Raw genomic sequence first — 21,529 nt, 5'->3', positions numbered from 1 at the left:
GGTGTGGAGTGGTGTGTTTCAAGGCCTATAGCCTACTTCAAATATGCTGTAAAGGCCAGTCACCAACACTGCAATGCACATTTAAAAAGAAAAAAGAAAAAGAGAGAGTGCAGAGAGGCATCATTTCATCATCTTCTCAAATATTTAACGTTTATCTGTATTTCTCTCCAATCATCTCTTTTCCTTTGTGGAGGATTTGGGGATAAATCATAACAATATATTTGCAGGGCAACGATATTTATGAGACTCTGGAGTTAAAAGGTGAAACCAGTAAATTAGTTTACTGGTGCAAAAGGATAAAACAAGAGCAATGAGATTTATTTTCAAAAGGCTAATTCGATTTCCCCATGTATGCGCCCTTATATCAAACTCCGCCATAAATGACAATCTACGGGCCAAAGTCAAGTAGCCTCATTTATAAAAGTTTAGTTTCACCAGATGCCCATTTAGCACGAGCTTATTCTTAAACAAGATGTAATTGTTATTTTCGACATCCATAACGCTTGCAACGCTGTGTCACTTTGCAGAGCTGCAGAAATATTGATCCATGGACCCTTTCTGCGAGGCTTTATGTTGTTTCTATTCGGGGTGTGCTGTGGTGGGCTTCACGTGAACGATGCCCCTGATAAATAATCAGTGTGAAACCTGTAGGTAATTGACACAGAGCCTCCAGGTGCCCACTGCCTTGCCCCACTGTGCTCTGGCACGTAGGCCTGCTTTTTTTTTTTTTTTTTTTTTTGAAGGGTCTCATGAAAAGGAAAGATTGTGGTCTATTTTCCCCAAACTCTGCATATTATGTACAGACCTGCGAGGCACTGTAAACCTTGCTTGTTGGTTCCTGCCTCCGTTTGCCTTTGTGCTAATTGAATTGAATTCCGCTTGAAATGTATCCTCTTTCAGAAGTGCTCAGAAAACCGTGTCCCTTATATTCTCTGCAAAGCAAATGTCACCGGCTCGTAGGGCCAGGTCCTGTCTATGCACAATGGCCATAGAGAGCCAGCACACATAAACACACAGCTCAGGTCGTGCAGACATGGCAGGAGCTTATCGATCCGTATGAGAATGTGTAGATGAGGTTTGCTGCCATGTAAGGCCAAACCGTGGCTTTTCATATTCCTCTGTCGTAAAAGCTGCATCTCGTTTCTGTGCGAGTGTGCAACAAAATAAAAGCACGGGGAAAAAAAGCCTGTCCCAGACTGTAAAAATACAAGTGTAAGGCCCCGTTTGATTTTAAATAATAACGTGAAACTTAATGCACTTTTACTATTTTGATTTTTTTTAAAGAGAGGGATTAAAGTGTAGGTATCACAGTGTGCAGCATGATAAAACTCTTTCCAAATTAATTACACTCACAGTGGTTTTGTTGTCAGCCCTGTTGCCTCTAAAGTCTATTATGTCCACAGGACTGCACGGTTGGACAGCCACACTTCGAGGAATTAGTGTCCTTTTGTCTCGACACACGTCACACACACGCCGTTGACATTGACTTCACATCAGAGACAGTTTAACTTCTCTCTCTCCTCCTCCTCCTTTTTTTTCTTCTTTTCTTTTATTTAACTCGTTCAGCCGAGCGTTGGGGTCTATTGTGGGGTGCCTTGACAGATGCGGGGCCCCTAGCAGGTCCAGGACAGGGAAAAGTCTGAAAGGTTAATCTGTCCCCCCGCAGATGTTGGCTTTGGGAGTCTTGAAGCGTCACCTTTGACATGTCCCTCATTCAGCGGGGGGTCCAGCAGCACACTGGCCGCTACAAGCTGTCACCTCGGCCGGCTGAGGACGCCCTGCGCTACCGCTCTATTAGGGCTAAACGGCCCCTGACATGTAAGTAGGAGTTGAGGCTGCAGCTTTTTGAGGGAGTTTGACACTGACTGCAACAACACGGGGACACACCAGTCATGGTATGTGTCAGCATGTCACCTCCTGCACAGTGAGTATAGGCTATGTGTTATTGTACTGATGTCAATGTGTGTTATCTGGACATGTTTGTCAACAAAAATAAAGCTGCATTTGAATAAATTGTGTGTTTGCATTTTATTTTCGGTGTGTGTGTGTGTGTGTGTGTGTGTGTGTGTGTGTGTGTGTGTGTGTGTGTGTGTGTGTGTGTGTGTGTGTGTGTGTGTGTGTGTGTGTGTGTGTGTGTGTGTGTGTGTGTGTGTGTGTGTGTGTGTGTACACATTTTCATACTTAACCTTCCAATATTTCAGGACTATAGGCTACTAAATGTGTGTGTCCATCTCCAAATAGGACAATTACATGTTCCCGCATACACATACACACACACTCAGACACACAACGCACACACACACACTGCTGGGCTTGGTTCGTTAAGCCTAATGGTTGAACAATAGACACATCTGCTCATCTTTTTCTATCAAAAGAGAAGGTACTACAGTCTTCTTCGTTTGGTTAAACCGCCACATAGTTTGCAGGGGCGTGGGGGGAGGGGAAAGGGGGGGGGGGGGGTGCTTCAGCTGAAGTAGCCTATAATAATCAAAGAATATGATCTATGTGATGTGCTTTAATACGTTGAGTAACTTGATTAGATAACTTTGTTTTACTTGCAACTACTGAAATCTAATTATTCTGTTTCTCTGGGAAGATTTGGATGTTTTCAGTGGAAATTTTGAGTTTTTTTGTTTGTTTTGTTTTTAAACCCAGACCTCCCTTGTAAAAAAAAAAAAAAAAAAAAAAATCAACTCTAAATGAACCCGGAAGTTAACTTAATTTGCACTTAATCATTTAAGGAGGACTGAAGATAAAGACTCATTATAGCCCTAATGGATTTAACATCTTCTAAATAACAATTAGCCCAACAGTTACACTTTGGTCGATGTGTCCGAGTCCACTTCCAGGGGTCGACATGTGTGAGGATTTCTATTAGACGTTCATGTCTTTGCAGACGTTTTTAACATCTCGCTGACGGCCACGGGCTGCTGAATATGGGTTATCGGGGAGAGCAGCTTTTAGCAGGTGGTTTGATACCTCCCTTCCTTAAAAAGGTAGCTGACGTCAGAGCGAGGGGGGCGGTGTGTGCGCGCGCGCTTGTGTGTGTGTCCGAGAGAGAGAGAGGGAGAGAGAGCATGGGAGGAGATGGAGGAGCGCGGTGCGCATGTGCGGGCAGTGATCTGTGCTGCGGTGGAAGAGGACTGGAGACACAACTAGAGAGATGGCGCGGCACCCGACCGGAGCGCAAGGACAGCTGGTTGGCGGTGGGGGGGCTTGAATTATAAAGAGAATCAGAAAAATCCAAAAAAAAAAAAAATAAAATAAAAAAAAAAAATATTAGAAAATAACGGGGATTCGCCAAAGAAGTTTTCCATTCCGCAAGACGGCATCAGAGGTAGGACAAAAATCAAATAGATGAATATAAGGACAGAGAAGAGGCAATAGCAACGGAGGCTGCTGCTGCAAGAAGAAAAAAAAACACAACAACAAAAGAAATTTGAACTTTACTGGACGTGAGGACTTCTGGACATCAGCTAACTCCGGTAGGTTAGATAGATGGTTTGTCCACAGCGCTGCCCGGATCATGAACGCACAGCTGTCGATGGAGAATATTGGCGACCTGCACGGAGTGAGCCATGAGTCCGTGGCCGGTCACGGAGAGCTGCTGAGTGGCCACAGTCCGCATGCCCGTCCGAGCCCCAGGGGTCTCAGCCACCGCGCTATGGGCATGGCGACCCTGCTGGACAGCGGAGACTATCACCCCAGCCACCCCGGACACCTGCATCCAGCCATCAGCATGTGTGAAGCCCCCCCTGGCATGAGTGCGAGCAGCACTTACACCACCCTAACCCCTCTGCAGCCCTTACCCCCTATCTCCACCGTGTCCGACAAGTTTCCTCCCCATCACCACCACCACCACCACCACCATCCCCACCATCCTCACCCTCATCCCCACCAGAGGATCCCCGGAAACGTCAGCGGCAGCTTCACATTGATGCGGGAGGACCGGAGTCTGGCGCCTATGAACAGTCTGTATCCAGCATATCATCACAAGGATCCCTGCATGGGCCAGAGCCTCTCCCCGCTGTCCGGCTCCGGTCTGGCCAGCATACACACGTCCCAGGCCGGCATCCCTCCCTACGCTCACCCCGGCGCCGCCATGCCCGGTGAGAAGATGCTCACCCCCAGCGGGTTCGAGGCTCACCACCCGGCCATGCTCGGCAGACACACGGAGCAGCACATGAGCTCCTCGGCGGGCATGGTACAAATCAACGGCCTCCACCACCACCACCACCCACACGCCCACCTTGGCGCGCAGGGGCACGTTCAGGGGCTGGGCAACAGCCGGGAGCAGGCCTCCGGGCCCGGGCAGCAAGGTGGCGGTGGCGGTGGGGGCGGTGGTGGTGTTTCTGGGGGACAGATGGAGGAGGTGAATACCAAAGAGGTGGCGCAGAGGATCACCACGGAGCTAAAGCGCTACAGCATCCCTCAGGCCATCTTTGCCCAGCGGGTCCTGTGCAGGTCCCAGGGGACCCTGTCCGACCTGCTGAGAAACCCCAAACCCTGGTCCAAGCTCAAGTCCGGCAGAGAGACCTTCCGCCGCATGTGGAAGTGGCTGCAGGAGCCTGAGTTCCAACGCATGAGTGCGCTCAGGCTCGCAGGTGAGCGAAGCCTCGGTAAAGCCCCCCTTTTTTTGCTTTCATCTTCTAAATGTGTTGCTGAGAAAAACAGACGCTCAGACAGAGGCGTGGAGGGAGGATCACTGGCCCTGAATGCTACCTATCTAATACCCCACTGAGCAGTGGGTTCAAGTGGGCTGGGACTCTAAACTGAGCTTCCAGTTTTTATCACAAACCTTTTATAACATAAGTGAAAACCATTTGAAATTGCACCAGGGTAGCATTCAGAGCAGAGGCTCCCTTCAGCCTTAAAAAAAAAAAAAAATCAAAATAACATACCATGTTTCCACCTGTCTTAAATCTGTATGTAAGAAAGATGCTGGAAGTCAAATGATATTACACAGATAGGAGCCAGACCATGCCTTATAGGATCACATGGATTTGAGTCTGGAGGGAAGGTCAAATTCAACACAGTTATTGTTAAACAAGTTGAAAAGTGCAGCATGCCGACCAAGAGTGGCCTGATATCAATACGCATCCCTTTTTTGTTTCTACACTGATTTCGGTGCTTGTGTGGAACAAGTGCTCATGTCATTTTACCTCAAAGTATCGACCGCTGGACTGTGTGTGCGTAAGCTGATCCTTCGCCCAGAAATCGTTAGGAATGTGTTTATTTTGGTGAAGATGCAGCTGATCAGCCTTTCTGGTGTTGCCCTTGGTGTAAACAGACAGTGGGAAGTTTGTGTATGCACGTGCTCCACAGAGTCTGTGCTAAACCCAGTTTAACTGTCAAATGAAGCTGGAGTCGGGTGTTATTTAGCTGATGAAAAGGCCTCTCGTTTTGGTCAAATAAATACAGATTAGTTCCCAGTAGAATAGAATAGAATAGAAGCGTGTGTTTATGTTATGGTCGTAAACTTACCCTGGCTGGACTGAGGTTTTAAAATTAACTGACAGACCATTAATCTGTCCCTGAGGTGCGCACGAGTCAATTATTGTGCACAATAAGGCCCTCACGTGCGCTTTCAGACAGACACACACACACACACACACACACACACACACACACACACACACACACACACACACACACACACACACACAAATGTTTGTAGACCTAATCACTGACCTACTTGGGGTTACCTACCTACCTGCTTTTTTTTTGTTTTGTTTTGTTTTTTGCTTTTTGTGAAAAAGTGAGGGCTGTGGCTACACGCTTGCGCGCGCATGTGTCTGTGTGTGTGTGCGCGCATGCTTGTGTGTGTATGTGTGCTCGTGCGTGAATCGAAATTGATTATATTTCAGTTTTCCCATCTGCTGTTGCTCCTGCTGCTGGTGTGTGTGTGTGTGTGTGTGTGTGTGTGTGTGTGTGTGTGTGTGTGTGTGTGTGTGTGTGTGTGTGTGTGTGTGTGTGTGTGTGTGTGTGTGTGTGTGTGTGTGTGTGTGTGTGAGTGAGTGGGTGGGTGGATGTGTGTTGGTTGAAGGTGAGATTTTATCACTGCCTTTTGCAAATGGTTAAAAAAAAGAAATTCATTTAGGCTGGGTTTGTATTTTTTGGTCATCATTTAATCGACAGTGATGATCCTATATTTAAAATTAAAATAAGTCAAGTTGCATAATTCATTTCTAGCTATTCGTTATGTTTTTCTAGAAGGAAAAAAGATGTGATTCACAGTGGCTACACCGGAAAAATGTCTCAGGCCTTTTTCATTTTCCTGAACATGTTGCTCTCAACTTTTTATATGAACAAAAAACCTTCGAAGTAAATTAAAAAAAAAAAAAAAAGTCTCTCTGTAGTGAACAATTTTTAAATATCAAATTATAGGTTTTCTGAAATTGCCCGCAAAATACGTTGGGAGAGGTGTAAAAAAAAAATTACAGTTGAACACTAAATTAATTTGAAGAGAATAGGCTGAGCGCCATTTTATCGATCCGTTCGTTCCTATGTGAACTAGATGTGATCGTGTGCTGAAGTAGATGTGATACACTTATTGATCTCAGGCATCTGAAATTAATCTTGGGCCTCTTCTCATTTTCCCACGTATTCAATTACCCATCTGAATGTTTGAATAGAATAGAATAGAATAGAATAGAATAGAATAGAATGATCAAATAAATTCATTCAGTAAATCTGGTATAATTGCACCAGTGTTTTTCAGAAATTGAAGAAGGTGAATATTTAAAACACTGATCAGTTTTCAATGCAGTGGGACACTCTGGAAAAGGAAGAGGGCTTTTTATGTTGGCAGCATTTTCAACACAGTTTGTTGTTCTCTCGTGCGTCGTTGAGGTTATGAAACGCAGGACTATCGCCACACCGTGTCAGTGGGCCCAGTGTGTGCAGTCTGTGGAGTTATCTGTGTTTGTAATGATTAGCTGGGAGCTGTGTGTGTGTGTGTGTGTGTGTGTGTGTGTGTGTGTGTGTGTGTGTGTGTGTGTGTGTGTGTGTGTGTGTGTGTGTGTGTGATTAACCTGATAACGAGGCCGTTGTTAGCCCCCTCCTCCTCCTCCTCCTCCGTGGTCCTGGGAGAAGCTCCCAGGCCTCCTGCATGTGCCGGGGCCGGGGCTGCTCTGTGGTGGCTCCTGCTGTCTGAGTGGCCTTCACTCCCATACTGATTTATAGCAGTCCTTACACGAGGAGCTCCGGCCCTCTGTTAATATTTACCAGCCCTGGAGACACCGAGCTGCTCATACTCACAATTACACTTCAGTTTATGGTGGTGCAGATATAGGCCGCTGCACTGTACTCTCTCTCTCTCTCTCTCTCTCTCTCTCTCTCTCTCTCTCTCTCTCTCTCTCTCTCTCTCTCTCTCTCTCTCTCTCCAAATTTAAATTCAATTTTGCTTTATTGGCATGAATGTTACGAGAACTATGTTGCCAAAGCATCAAGAATCAACGAAACAAAACAAATACAACTCACAGAATCAAATATATACCAATAAAAAATAAATAAATAAATATTTTTAAAGTAGGCTATACATTTATAGGCCTACCCTATGCGTGCGTGTGTGTGCTGAAGTGCTCTCTCTGTTGTTTTGAGTAGGGTCGACCGCAATTTACCAGTTTGATATCAAATTCAATGTTAATTTATCCCAACTAAGTGAAGCTACATTTGGAGGGGAATGACACATATAACATTAAAATAAACACCAAACATATGGTAATATCATTGTAACGTGAGGCGGTAAGGCTCTGATTGTGTGAAATAAGTTATTTTTGTTGGTTTAGAAAGATTGTTTTTTTTTAATCTATCGAGAGGTGTACTACTTGTTCTGCCTCCGATTTCTCTTTGTGCATGAGTTGAGGTTTTCTGTAATTAAATATTTTATTAACCCGTAGCATTTAGTAAAATTAACCTGTTCTGGTTTAAGTAACTGCTTTGTGGTCAGGATATGCTGTTGATGATTTCCCCCTGAGAGTCCGCCACACTGGGCCTCGCTCCAGCAGCGCGCGCCTGCCCCCTCCTGGTCTCTGCTCACAGTCTGGGTTGACTGACTGTGGAGCCAAAACGGGGGGATAAAAACAACAACAAAAACAGCTGAAGGGGCTTTGATTTGCTTTAAAACAGATTCCCACTTTCGTCTGATTTCAGATGTGTATCTGCGGGTTATTTTCCCTTAGGTGTGGTTTACTGTGGCTGTGACTATACCGTCGCTTTCAGCACCGCGGACAGCGCTCATTGTTTCCCGGCTGATAGGTCACTGCCTTTGGCTACATGTGAATGACTTTAATCCTGCCATTATTTTGTATGCACCTGAAGTGTCCAAGTGTGTGGAACAGAAACATCACTGTCTGGCTGCTGCTGTTCATCTTAGACAGATAAGAATAAATTAGATGGATGTTTGTTGATGCAGGTGACCATAACTTAATTTAGCCTAAAAAGACGATAAGTAAGCCAGGGTTAGGGTTAGTGTTAGGCTCACATAAAAACCCATTTCCTATGGATATACAACCAATGTACCTGTAAAATGTTTGCTTCCATTCCACATGATCACAATCTGAAAGTCAGTCAACATGACTTTTACTGTTGACCATGTTAGTTAGGATAATGGTTAGGTAAGTTGGTGGTTTTAATGGTGAAAAAAGCATGGAAATGAATGTACTTTGGTCAAAATGGTCAGGCATTTATATTACCTTTTTAATAACCACAGAACAGGCTTTCATGTCATCACTGCAGGGTCAGTTTATGTAGTGGATTAAGTGGACACTTAAATCCAAAATTGCAGTTCTGCTGTCATAATTCTTGTTTTTACACAAGCATACTGTGCTCTCTCTCACACCAACCCTCTCTTTGTGTGTGTGTGTGTCTCTCTCTTCTGGATTCTCCACAGCATGCAAGCGTAAGGAACAGGACCACGGCAGAAGCGAGCGAGGGAATGTGTCCAAGAAGCCCCGACTGGTGTTCACAGATGTGCAGCGGCGGACGCTCCACGCCATCTTCAAGGAGAACAAGCGTCCATCCAAAGAGCTGCAGCTCACCATCGCCCAACAGCTGGGCCTGGAGCTGACCACAGTCAGCAACTTCTTTATGAACGCACGCCGCCGGAGCCTAGATAAGTGGGTGGACGACGGCTCCGGTCACTCAGTCAACTCTGGCCCAAACGCCTGCACCAAAGCCTGAAGATGGACTGATACGACCAACTCATGGACTGACTCAACCTCGGTGGAAAAGCTTTAAAACTTAAGAGAAACAAAGAGAAACTTAAAAAGACCTTGAAGCAACGTTTTGCCCTTAAACCTGTACTATATTGATATTTATAGTATCCAAAGATGAAAAAACAAACCAAAGACTTCTTGTTTGACCTGCTTTGAAATGTTTGTTTCAGCAACACATTTATGTGTAACATACTGCAAAAAGACTATAATTTTACCCCCTCTTTCTCACACACACACTCACTGTCACTGGTCTCTAGCTTTACTATATCCCTTTCTTACCTCCCCACCCGGTATCAATCTGTCATTCACCATCCTTATCTTTAATCTGATTGGTTGGTTTTAATGATGGGACCCTAAACGGAGGTTTAATCAGCCTATTGGCAGTATGATCTGCAGCTGTCCACACCTTTTGAAAAAACAGACAGAATGTGGAGCTTCGGTGGGATTGGCCAATCAACTTTAAAGAAAATAATAATCCTACAGGAGCGACTGGATTGTTGTGCGACCTTGTATGGATCGGTGGCGGTGGACTGCCTGTCTATCTGTTCAGCTGTCTGTCTCTCTATCAAGCATGGCCGCCCGGACAGACGGGGGGGAATGCCCATGTGTAGACTGCTAACCCAAAAGACTCACAAAAGAATCACAAACCCTAATCTGAACCATCATCCCCTAACTTCAACCCACATGGTAGTGCTTTCTTCCAACATGCTGAAGCATTGAATGATTTAAAATGAGATACCAAAGCCTTCTACACCCTGAAGCCTCTCATGCAACTTAGAAATAAAACCACTTAACATGCCATGAAGGAATTTGACCAAAGAATATATTTTGTAGTTGATAATCTTGAGAGTATTTTTACCTCATTTCCTCCCTTACCTCCTGCGACAGACTGTTAGTTAGGCGCCACAAAGACAAGAATGTTACTGCTCACACTTCATCCAACAGTTTGCTTACATTTATGTTCCCTATAAATGGAGATACTATATAACATTATGGAAAATTACCTGTTGACGTTTGCCTTATAGATGCCTTTTTGAATCAAACCAAATATTCCAGCTTTATCTTCACAATCAGCCTCTGTGAATGTTACTGTTAACGCTGTTTGTGAGGATTAATCATTACAGACACAACCTTTTCCTAGAAGTCTGCTTTTACAAGTGTAGCTCTAGTTTTTACGTGGAGATGCCAGCAGCTGGCAAAGCCCAACAACAACAAAAAAATCCATTCTGTAGTACGTTTTCTCTGCAAAGGTGAAAACACAAACTGCTGGCTCTGTGTGTGGAAAATGAGGTAGACGGATGGGTTTGTTTTTTTCTTTCTTCTTTTTTTTTTTTTTCCTCGAGGACAAACTGTGTCACCACTCTAATAATAAGCATTCAGTATCTCCCCCACCATCACCCCCCCGCAGCACTTCATACGTATTTGATTTTATCTCCTCATCAGAGATGTTGGGTGGAGGGGATGATATCAATGATCAAATCAATTCCAGGCGCTTACACAGCAATGTCAGCTCGTCACCTGAATACGAAAGCACCCCCGTCCCTGCCTGTTGCCAATCCTCCAAACCCCACCCCACCCCTGCTCCCACCCACCAAATTACAGCCCACCCTCCTTCCTCCCTTAGCCTGCCTCCGCTCTCCTGGTGAGCTATGCATTTCAGCACTAAGAGGAAAGCACTACACAGGGCTGGCCCAGGGCGGCGTAGCATTAGATATATTAAGCTGGCCCCTTGCCATCATCCTCCTCATGGCCAGGGTTAGCAGCTCTACATTCATCAGATCAAGCGCTGAAGGAGAGGCGAGAGAGAGAGAGCTGCTTCGTCGTCTCCGAGAGAAAAACCAAAAAAAAAAAAGATGACAAGAAACAAACCAAAAAAAATAATGTGTCAAGACCTGCTGATGTTTTATAGTGTGAACCAAAGATGCTACCTCACTCAAGTTCCATACGTGATTTCTATCACTTTGATGATACCAAAGATAACCAAAGATTTTTTCTCATTGCACGGCCTTTATGAGTGTTGTTTAAAGATGTTGTATGTCTCCCTCAGACCTAAACCCCACCCTCCTCCCACCCCCTCCATCTTCTATTTCTTCCCTTCTCTTCCTTTCTTCTCCGCTCCGCTCCCCTCCCCCTCCCACCTGCACTTAAACCATGCACCCCTGCTATGCGTGCTCTCGCTTCATCTTAGCTCTGATTACAGCATCATAGATAGTCATGCTGATGAAGCTATGGGCAGATATGCTGATCCAGCCATAGATACACACAACAACGGGGTACATTAGACATGCAAGTAATGTGATCTGCCTTTGTTTTGCTTGTTAGCCACAGAAAAAGTGTTCAGTTCTACTGTTTTTTTTTTGTCAGAAGAGATTGTGAAAATGTAAAGCAACCAGTTAAAGTTTGGTTCATGAAAATTTCAAAGTATTCTATGTGAATTTGATGGAGTACCCCGCTCGAGTGCCATTTTTGGAGATTTCATTTGCAGTTGGCCTCCAAGTGTGTGTATCTATAGCTTGATAATATTGATCCAACAGATAGTTCAGACATCCTCACATGACAGTTGGCAGACAAGCTGACATAGCCATGGGCAGAAATGTTGACTCAACTATAGGCAGACATGTTCCTGAAAGTAGAAGCAGACATGTTGCAATCTCTCTAAAAACTCCCAGGACGAGTGCCTTGCTTGAACCAAAGTGTTAAACCGCTGTTGACCTCTCACCTTTGACTCTGTGAATACCTCAGCCTGTAGAAGGGCCACTACTGAAGAAAAAAGGAAAAAGGTTTTTTGTTTTTGTTTCTTTTTTTAAATCACACCGTGGTGCTTTTGCCAGCGCAACCATGCAATGAAAACATACCAAAGGAATTTCTGTTGTCCACTTCTACAGATCAAACCAAAGGTCTTTCCCCCCCCCCTCCCCTCCACCTTCACCCCCTTTACCCCTCCATCCCTCCTTTCCCCCAGCCTTCCTTGTCTCTCTTGCTGTGTAGGAAGGTCCAGCACTCTGGCCGTGCATGTTCTTTACCAATGTCTCTGAATACCTCATAGTAATAATTCCTTTGAGTTCTGCATTGAGACGTCTATCTGTGAGTAAGGCAGAACTCCACCTGTGTGGTAATTGTTATTGTTACTTCAAAAAGCTGTATGATTATCTATTTTGAAGTTTGTTTTTACTTTTTTTCTTTTTCTTGGCAGAAGTGCTCTGTTTCAAGTCACGGATGACAAGTTTCAGGGTCGATGAAACTTAAGGGATGAAGGGAGAAGTGTATTTTTTATCAGACATTGGGTTATGCCAATATTATGATGGTAGACTATTGCTTTTACAGGGTAAAACCAACTGCTGTGATATTGTGTTCATATTTTCCCTTTTCTCTACTTCTGTGTTGTGATTTTAATTTAATTGCATTTTTGTATTGGTTAACCACTGCTTTAATTTATGCATTTGTAGAAATTCTAGATTTGTACATAGTAGGTTTTTGGGGAAAAAAACAACAACAAAAAGGACAGTTTTATGTTACAGCCTTATTTCCCACGCTTAGATATAACAAAGGAGTAGTTTGTATTCTTCTTCAGCTAAATCCTAGCCGGCATTTCAATGTGTGTTTTAAACACTGCCAGAAACCCAGACAGTTGATTTGCCAATGCAGACAAAGTTATACAGGAGCTACTTTGTTGAACAGCTGGCAAAAAGCAGTGTGTATGTATGTGTGTGCGTGTGTGTGCGTGCTTTTTCTATTCTTTTCACTTTTTAAAAACAGTTATTTTATGGGTATTACTGCACATCCAAAGATTTTTAAAACAAACCAAAAATTAGAAAAAAAAATATGTATAATGTTGAAAAGCACTGGCATTTGTGAGGTAGACTTGTTGAGTTTTGATTTGCCATTCGCACGGGTATAGAATGTAGAAGGCGTAGGACTATGTAGACAAGCTTACTCTACCATGTGGGGAATCTCCTGTTCAATGTACAATCTGAAGCATCTGAAATGAGGGCTGCAAGTCCTCCCGCTCACTTTGCTGTCTCATACACAGAGTGAGGTGGAGTGTAGGCTGGGCAGCCGGTCTGCCAGGGGCTGTGCCGCGGAGCTGGGTCTGTTTTTATTGCCGTGGCACTGCCGCCTCGCTCCATCTAGTATCTGTTCTTTTGGTACGTACTCGTGTAATGACTATGAGCAAAGTCTAATAAAACTGCAAAGAACCTTACAAAGGAATCAGTGTGTGAGTGTGTATGGGGACGATCATCTGAATTGCTCATCTCTTTTTTCTTTCTATGGATGTGTGAGTGTGCGTGTGTGTCCAACTTAAAACGTCAAGTACTGCTGAGGCTTGCAGGTAGGCAAGTCTCTGTGTGTGCTAATCTGTATGTATTTGTGTTCGTCCATCTTTAAATTTGTTTATAATGAATATATGTGTGGGACTGACTGGTTCATATCACAACAGTACAACCAACTCCCTCTGGCTGACAGATTCTTTACTGTTGCTGCTGTTTCCTCTCTGTCACGCTCAGACAGCACAGTCTCTGGGCAATGAAGGTTATCTGCAAAATGTCCAGATTACATCAGCATGTTATGCAGTCACTGTGACACAGAATGGAAAAAGTGAATGTTTTCAGCAAAGTATGGCTGCTTACAATATAGCTATACAGGCCTGTAGTAAAGAAGGAGTGGATGATGCTGTGTGGACCTGTGTTTTCTTATTTCTCTATTATTTATTTTGTCCATAAGGAGTTCCCATATGATGGGTAGCTTAGCTACAAGTCTCATAACAATACTGCGGCGCCTAAGACAATCATCTGGATCTCTTACGCTGGGGAACTAGTTTCTCACCCACAGAGGGGTGTCCTCCAGCTATTCATATACAAAGATGCTTGAAGGGTTTTGATAAACAAGCATATTTGTTGTCATAGACATTTAGGAATAGATTACAGTAGTAGTTCATCTTGCACTTGCATTTCAAAATGAGATCTCATTGCTCTCGTCAGCCTTGTGCTCTTGTCAACCTTGACCTTTTTCTTTTGACCTCTTTCACGACTCACAATGCTTCTTCAGTTTTCAGTATGTGTGTGTGTATGCGCGTGTGTGAGTGAGTGCAAGTGTATGTGCGTGTGAGTGCCAGAGAGGCAATACTGTCGGTGTTACTCTCAGATGTATAACTCCATGTCTCATGACTTGATTTGTCATTGCTGTTTCCCAAGCTTTGCTACTGCTTTCTCAGTGCCGTGCAATATCATCTGTTGTGATTGCTAAGCAAATGAAAAAAAAGAAAGAAAATTGAGAAGCAAGTGATGATGTCATCCAGCTTTTTTCAGTGTTCAGATGTTTCAACATTTCTGTAGTCACAAAAAATAGAAAATAAACTGTTGGTATTTCCAGCTGCTGAATCCTGGCTCTTCTTCTTCTTATGCGTATGTGTGTGTGTGTGTGTGTGTGTGTGTGTGTGTGTGTGTGTGTGTGTGTGTGTGTGTGTGTGTGTGTGTGTGTGTGTGTGTGTGTGTGTGTGTGTGTGTGTGTGTGTGTGTGTGTGTGTGTGTGTGTGTGTGTGTGTGTGTGTGTGTATGCTTATTTTGCATTTTGCCTTTTCTTGGTCAGACAGTGAAATTGAATCAATGCAACATCAAATCAGATAAGGAAATAGAGGACAAGAAGTGCAGGCATATGAGTCTGTCTCGGGAGGAAAACTGAATGCAAATTGTTGCCTATCAATCCAAGTAAACCACTGGACCTCTATTTGGGCCTGTGGTTGGACCAAAGCTTTGTCAGACATGTCAAAGAAGGAATCAAACTAGTCCCATCCTGAGAATGCTTGGCTCAATGTAAGATGTCTCAGCTAATAGGATGAGATTTAACTTCTGAGCATGCTTTCAACTGGGGATAGGGAAGAGAGTGACGCCATAAAGACACTGCAATGTATCAGACAGATGAAGGATGATTTGGCCATTTATGAATGTACTTGGCTTTATGCCTTCAGTGAGGACAGGTCACAGGACAGTGACCCCAGGGAGTCATCTGGTAGCCTGCTGCTTCACCCCATGTGCACTTACTCACTTACTTACTCACGGTCTACTCAGTCTGCAGTTAGGCTTGTAGCCCTTCCATATATAATTTGCTGCATTACTTTATTTATGTCACTAGATGGAGCTCTGGCATGTGTTTTCTCAAACACAAGGACTCCTTTGTGTCACATTTTGTTTACATTTTGCAGGAAAATGTCACAGCTGAAAAGATTTATAATGATATTGGATAAGACACTAACTCCTCATTGGAAATAACAACAGAATGGTTTGTTTGGTGATGTTTGTTGCATTTACACTGAATGACTATTGAATGTTAAGATTAGATTTACAACTAAAATTAATGTAGATCATCCATTTGTGACCTGGAAAAAGTCTCCACAATGCTTTAAAATCTGCAAGGAAACACTCACAGGTTGCTGGATTTGCTACTGTCAGCTCCAGGTTTTATCCCTAATTAGTGTCATCGCACTAAGCCTTAACTGTGTCACCAGCCTTTGCAGCTCATCACCAACCATGTATCCAATGAAAGTCAGCTGTCATCACTTAAATTTGATTTCATAACAATGGTTGCTGTGAGATTGTGGCTGTGATTGGATAGCTGTAGAGTCATTCAAATCAAATGGCAGTTAGCTGCAAGATGGCAGGTCTTCACAATTGCAAAAAAGCACCAAGAAAGTCATTGTTAAAATTAGAATTAAATTCAGTGATGGCTCTTTACATTAATGGCTGCATTCACTGTACTATATCGCTCTTCTTTTAAATCTCAAAGAGGGAGTATATGTTATATAAAACATGTGACATCAGTTTTTGTCTTAGAATTTGTCTTTAGATATGTAACCAGTATGAATGGTGTGTCATCGACAACTAACATGATACCAACAACTACACCCAGTCATACAAAACAACACAGTAGTTTCTGAAATAAAACCTGTATAGAACATCATAATTTTGTTATGCGAGTTGTTTTTGCCATACACAGAACCACAGAGCAGCTGATAATAATCACTTGTTCAATGAAAGAGAAAAAAATGTTTGCACACTGGGTTATGCGCTCGGTCAACGTTTTGAAACATTGACCGTCTATTAAATCTTTTGGGAGCATTCAATGTGCAAACATTTTTTTCCCTCTTTCATCTATTTTGCTTTTTGTTTAGTACCTGGACGGAAACTGGATGTGCTCTACCCAATAATCAAACAGTTACTTTTATATGCAATGGGTTAGGTATAAATCAGTGAAAACAGACTTTGTAAGATTTCTGGACTTAATAGAAACAATGTACACTTGCCAGATAAAGGCCCATTATCAGCTGCTTTACATTTGCATTATTGTGGTCTTAATGAATGTATACATTAGTGACTTGTCTCTGGTGTGAGAATCAAAGTGCAAAAGTCGGTCCATTTAAAATTCAATAGGCTGAAACCAAATAAATCTGGCAGATGCTTGTTCTTTAACAAAATATCAACAATGTTTTTTAGTTGATATAAGTCAAACCAAAAAATATCAATAACAATGATGATGATATTTCACACCAAACTCAAGCCCCTATTTTAGAGTCCATCTGTTTGTAGCAAACAATAATAACACACAAAGTGCAGCTGTCAAACAGATTTGTGTGAAGCAGTTTCTAGTGTCATCATTTTGGCCTTTGCCATTGTTCCATGAGGTTTCAACACAGCAGAGCTCTCCCTCTGTCTTTTTTTATTTGTACCAAAATGACAGTGGACTAGTCTTAAGTTTTCAAGTCGAGGAGACTGCATCTAGATGTATAGCCTACACTTTTAAGCTCACCTCCACATAAATGTAGGGTGCATTGCACCCAAACCTCTTCTAACATGTTTCACAAGATTTTTTCAAATGTTGAATTGACATTCTTCATTAGCCTACGGCGATTGACCAAGGTTGGTTGACAGCTGTGAATAGGCTGTTGAATGATTTATTATATTGTGATGTAGAAACTATATCTGGCATTTTGTCATGACAGGCTGAATAAGACCTAATCTTTATTCATTTTTGTTAACAATGCACAAATTATTCAGTTTCGTTATTGAAAAATAGGACAAGCTATGATATATTTCTGAGGCAGTCCTTTTGTTTATTGAAACAAAGGGGGGCAGTTTATTGTAAGATTGTCCACGAGCGACAACAGTTTTTCCCTTTTAAAAGTCAAAACAATCAGTTTAATTAATCTCTATCTGTAGTCAGTGTGGTGGCTGTTATGTCACTATAGATTAATAGTTACTTTCAGACACACTTGGACGGACGGACTCGGACGCTTGCAGTTCACTCGGACATTGTTTATTTCCCAGAATGCCTTACAGGAAGTTCCGTCATTGTAAAGGAACATTACACCTGAACTCTCACTGCACATCCCCCTTTCTAAGTGTATTACCAATGTTATTATTAACATCATCACAGTTGAACTCTGTGGATTAATCATATCTGTGTAACCATTAGTTAAATCACATCTTGTTCATTCAGTCTTAGAAATTATTCTAGTCTGTAACTATAACAATAATAAAGACAATAAATGAAACAGAAATAAGCTCTCTGTCTGTCTGTGCGCTGTCAAAACATTTAACTTAACATTTAACATATTCAGTTGAACTTTTCTCTTTTTTTTTTTCTAACTAGGAAGGTGGGGTGGACTACCCATTCCTTCCGCTGAGTGAGGGGATTTATTCTGCCCCGTGCTGTTCACTCAGACACCCAAGCACCTTCTATCTATTTCAGTTCAAAGTCTTTAAGGTAGCTCGGGAGGTGTCTCTCTCTGATGGGATACCGGCTTCTTGGAGGTGTAGAACCTTGTGGAGCTGGAACAGGAGCTGGTGCACTGTCCTCTGGTGGGACAGGGTTTGGTGAGTCTATGGGTTCAGCCCCAGCTTCTGGTAGAGTAACAAGATGACCACGGTTGCGGCGGAGGGTCCCTCTGGGGGTCTCAACTAAGTAAGACCGTGGTGTCCCTGCTCTCGCTGTCACTGTTCCTTTCTCCTTTAAGTCTCTTACCCAGACATGGTCTCCTGGGTTCAGTATGACCTGGTCACGAGCTCTGTGTCTGGTGTTAAACCTCCTCCACTGTTTCTCTCTCTCTTCTTGTTCTCTCTCTCTCAGTTGTGTGACATCTGTCCATCCCGGGTTGAGGCAAGAAGGGAGGACAGGCACGGTGGTACGGAGTTTTCTTCCCATCAGTAGCTCTGACGGGCTATGTCCGTTGCTCAGTGGCGTAGCACGATATGCCATGAGAGCCAGGTAAGGGTCTTTACTCTTTTGTAAGAGGCTCTTCACTGTTCTCACCGCTCGTTCTGCCTCGCCGTTGCTCTGAGGATATCTGGGGCTGGAGGTAGTATGAACAAAACCCCACTCAGAGGCGAACTGGTGAAACGCGGCTGCCGAAAACTGAGGCCCATTATCAGTCCTGACTTCAGCAGGAATGCCGTGCCGCGCAAATATTGATTTGAACTGTTCAATTACTGCGGCTGCTGTAGTGATTTTTAGCTTGGCAACTTCAACGTACCTTGAGAAGTAATCTATTACAACCAGATACTGGCTGCTATTCCAGTCGAATAAATCTGCACCCACCAATTCCCAAGGTCTGGCTGGAAATTCTGTTGGCATGAGTGTTTCTCTGTTGTTCAGTCTTTCTTTTGCGCATGTCTCACACTTCTCCACCATCTGCAGAAGTTGTGTGCTCAGCCCAGGCCACCACACAGACTGCTTTGCACGCTCTCTGCTCTTTGCGATGCCCTGGTGACCGGTGTGTAACCTGTCCAAGATGTCTTTCTGTAATGATTTTGGGATCACCAGACGGGTACCTTTCAGCAGCAGGTCATTTTCTACTGTGAGATCCCCAGCATGCTGATGGTAAGGATAACATGGCCCTCCTATGCTCTTTTTGTCTGGCCATCCGCTGATACAGTATTGTTTCACCTGTTTCAGCACGTCGTCTCTATCTTGGTGGTCTTTGATTTGTTGCAGTCTCGTTTCTGTTGCAGGAAGACTTGACATCACTTGATGTGCATACAGATTGATCTCTGTCTCCAGATTTCTGTCGCCTGGCGTTCTTTCTGGTGCCCGGGATAGCACGTCAGCAGTTGCTATGTTCTTGCCTGGGACATGTGAAATAGTGTATGCATACCTCATCAGTCGCATTTTCAGTCTCTGTACTCGTGGGGGTAGCTCATCCAGGTTCTTTGAGCCCAAAAGTGGTACCAGGGGCTTGTGGTCGGTTTCAATGTGAAACTCGATGCCGATCAGGAAGTCTGCGAAGCGCTCACATGCCCAGGTGATGGCTAGAGCCTCTTTTTCAATCTGAGCATATCTTCGCTCTGTATCATTAAGCGCCCTCGAGGCATATGCAACTGGTTTCACTATCCCGTCCTCCTGTCTCTGGAGCAAGACCGCCCCCAGTCCATAAGACGATGCGTCAGCTGAGACTGTTGTCTGTACTCTCGGGCTGTACAGTGCCAAACCTGGTGGTTGACTTAACTCCTGCTTGATGCTCTCAAATGCTGTTTGCTGAGGGTCTCCCCAGGCCCACATGTTTGTTCTCTTCAGCAGTTCTCTGAGTGGCTGTGTCTTTTCCGCGAGGTGAGGAAGGTATTTACCTAAATGGTTGACCATTCCGAGGAACCTCCTTACACCGCTCACATCTGTGGGCTCCTCCATGTTGGTGACTGCTCTCACCTTGTCTGGGTCTGCTTTTACTCCGGTCCCATCAATTATTTGCCCCAGAAACTTGACAGAGGTCTTGGCGAACTCACATTTCTCTCTTTTCAGTGTCACACCTGCCGCTTCTAGCCGCTTCAGTACCGCCAACAGCCGTGTGTCGTGCTGTGCCTGCGTCTCCGCATGGACCAGGATATCATCCATCTGACAGACCACACCGTCCAGGCCTTCCAGCAGCTGTGACATCCGTCTTTGGAAGTGTTCCGGGGCTGAGGAGATGCCGAAGCAAAGTCTGTTAAAGCAGTACCTCCCGTAAGGTGTGATAAATGTGGTGAGTAGAGCAGAATCTTTGGATAGGGGGATTTGCCAAAACCCTGAATTTGCGTCGAGTTTTGAGAAGATTTTGGCGCCTTCTAGCTGTCCCAAGGAGTGTTCCACTGAAGGGAGTAGATGTCTCTCTCTTTTGACAGAGTTGTTCAACTTTGTCAAGTCCACGCAGATGCGAACCTCTGTGTCATCTGGCTTCGGTACCGGGACCATCCCCGCACACCAATCTGTGGGTTTCTCCACTCTGGATATTACTCCAAGTTCTTCCATGCGGGTGAGTTCTCTCTTGACTTTTGGCAGAAGGGGCAGTGGGACCCGCCGGGGAGTTGACAGTGCGAATGGCGTAGCGTCTGCTTTTAGCTCTATTCTGTACTCTCCCTCCATTCTACCTAGCCCACTGAAGAGTTTAGGGAACTGCTGTTTCACTGCCTCTACTGAGCTGAAAGACACTGTCTCTATTCTCGCTATCAGCCCAAGCGCAACACTGGCCTGGCGGCTAAGTAGCCCCTTTTGCAGACCTGCAACCACATACACTGAGTTTACTACTTCTTTGCTGTCTGTACAAAGTTTAGCTGTAAACTTCCCTTTAACTGTAAGAGGGCTCATACCTGCACCATATAGCTTAATCTGGGTGGGCAATAACTTTGGTCTCTGAGCTATGGCTTGATATTCACTGTCTGGCAACACAGTTACATCGGCCCCCGAATCTATTTTAAATTCACAGTTCAGATTGTTTACCCGCACTGTAGTAACCCAGGCTTCATCTGTCTGATCTACTGTGACCGACCCCAAAAATGCTACATAACCCTCCTCTTCACCTGCAATCTGGACCTCTCCCACAACTCCTGACCTGCACACCCTGGCATAGTGCCCTTTCTTTTTGCATTTATTGCAGGTTACCTCACTGGCTGGGCACTGGAGTTTGCTGTGTGATGGAGTTTTGCCACATCGGTTGCATTGTCGAGTGTCTTTGTCTTTTTTCCACTTTGTCCGTTTTTCTCCTTGCTGTTTGGCAGGTCTGAAGGGTCTTGCCTGAGCCTTGATGCTGTCCACGTTGCCCGGATGGTTATCACACTTGAAATTATTTTTGAGCAAGTCTTGCTGTTTCTTAACAAGCTCACTCTGGCGAATCCTCGTGACAGCTTTTTCTAACGTCAGCTCCGGGTCCAGTTGTAGTTGTTCTGATAGTCTTTTATCTCTTATTCCGACAACAAGTCTGTCTCTTATCATTTCACTGTGGAGCGCCCCATAGCCGCAATGCTCCGCTAAGCTATGCAAAGCTGTGATGAAACAGTCTGCGGTTTCTCCGA

General features: G+C 44.1%; 1 protein-coding gene across 1 annotated transcript; it reads left to right on the top strand.

The window, feature by feature from the left end:
* Positions 1–3,191: 3,191 nt before the first annotated feature.
* On the top strand, positions 3,192–12,114 carry onecut1 (one cut homeobox 1). Its single transcript, XM_083996275.1, has 2 exons — positions 3,192–4,619; positions 8,894–12,114. Exons 1-2 carry the CDS (start codon positions 3,527–3,529, stop codon positions 9,181–9,183), a joined length of 1,383 nt encoding a protein of 460 aa, XP_083852401.1. The 5' UTR covers positions 3,192–3,526; the 3' UTR covers positions 9,184–12,114.
* The last annotated feature ends 9,415 nt before the right edge of the window (positions 12,115–21,529 follow it).

The sequence above is a fragment of the Trachurus trachurus genome (assembly GCF_905171665.1).
Source record: "Trachurus trachurus genome assembly, chromosome: 3".
Classification (NCBI taxonomy): domain Eukaryota; kingdom Metazoa; phylum Chordata; class Actinopteri; order Carangiformes; family Carangidae; genus Trachurus; species Trachurus trachurus.
Note: the sequence above shows the minus strand (reverse complement) of the source record. Positions and strands in the feature narration are given on the sequence as shown.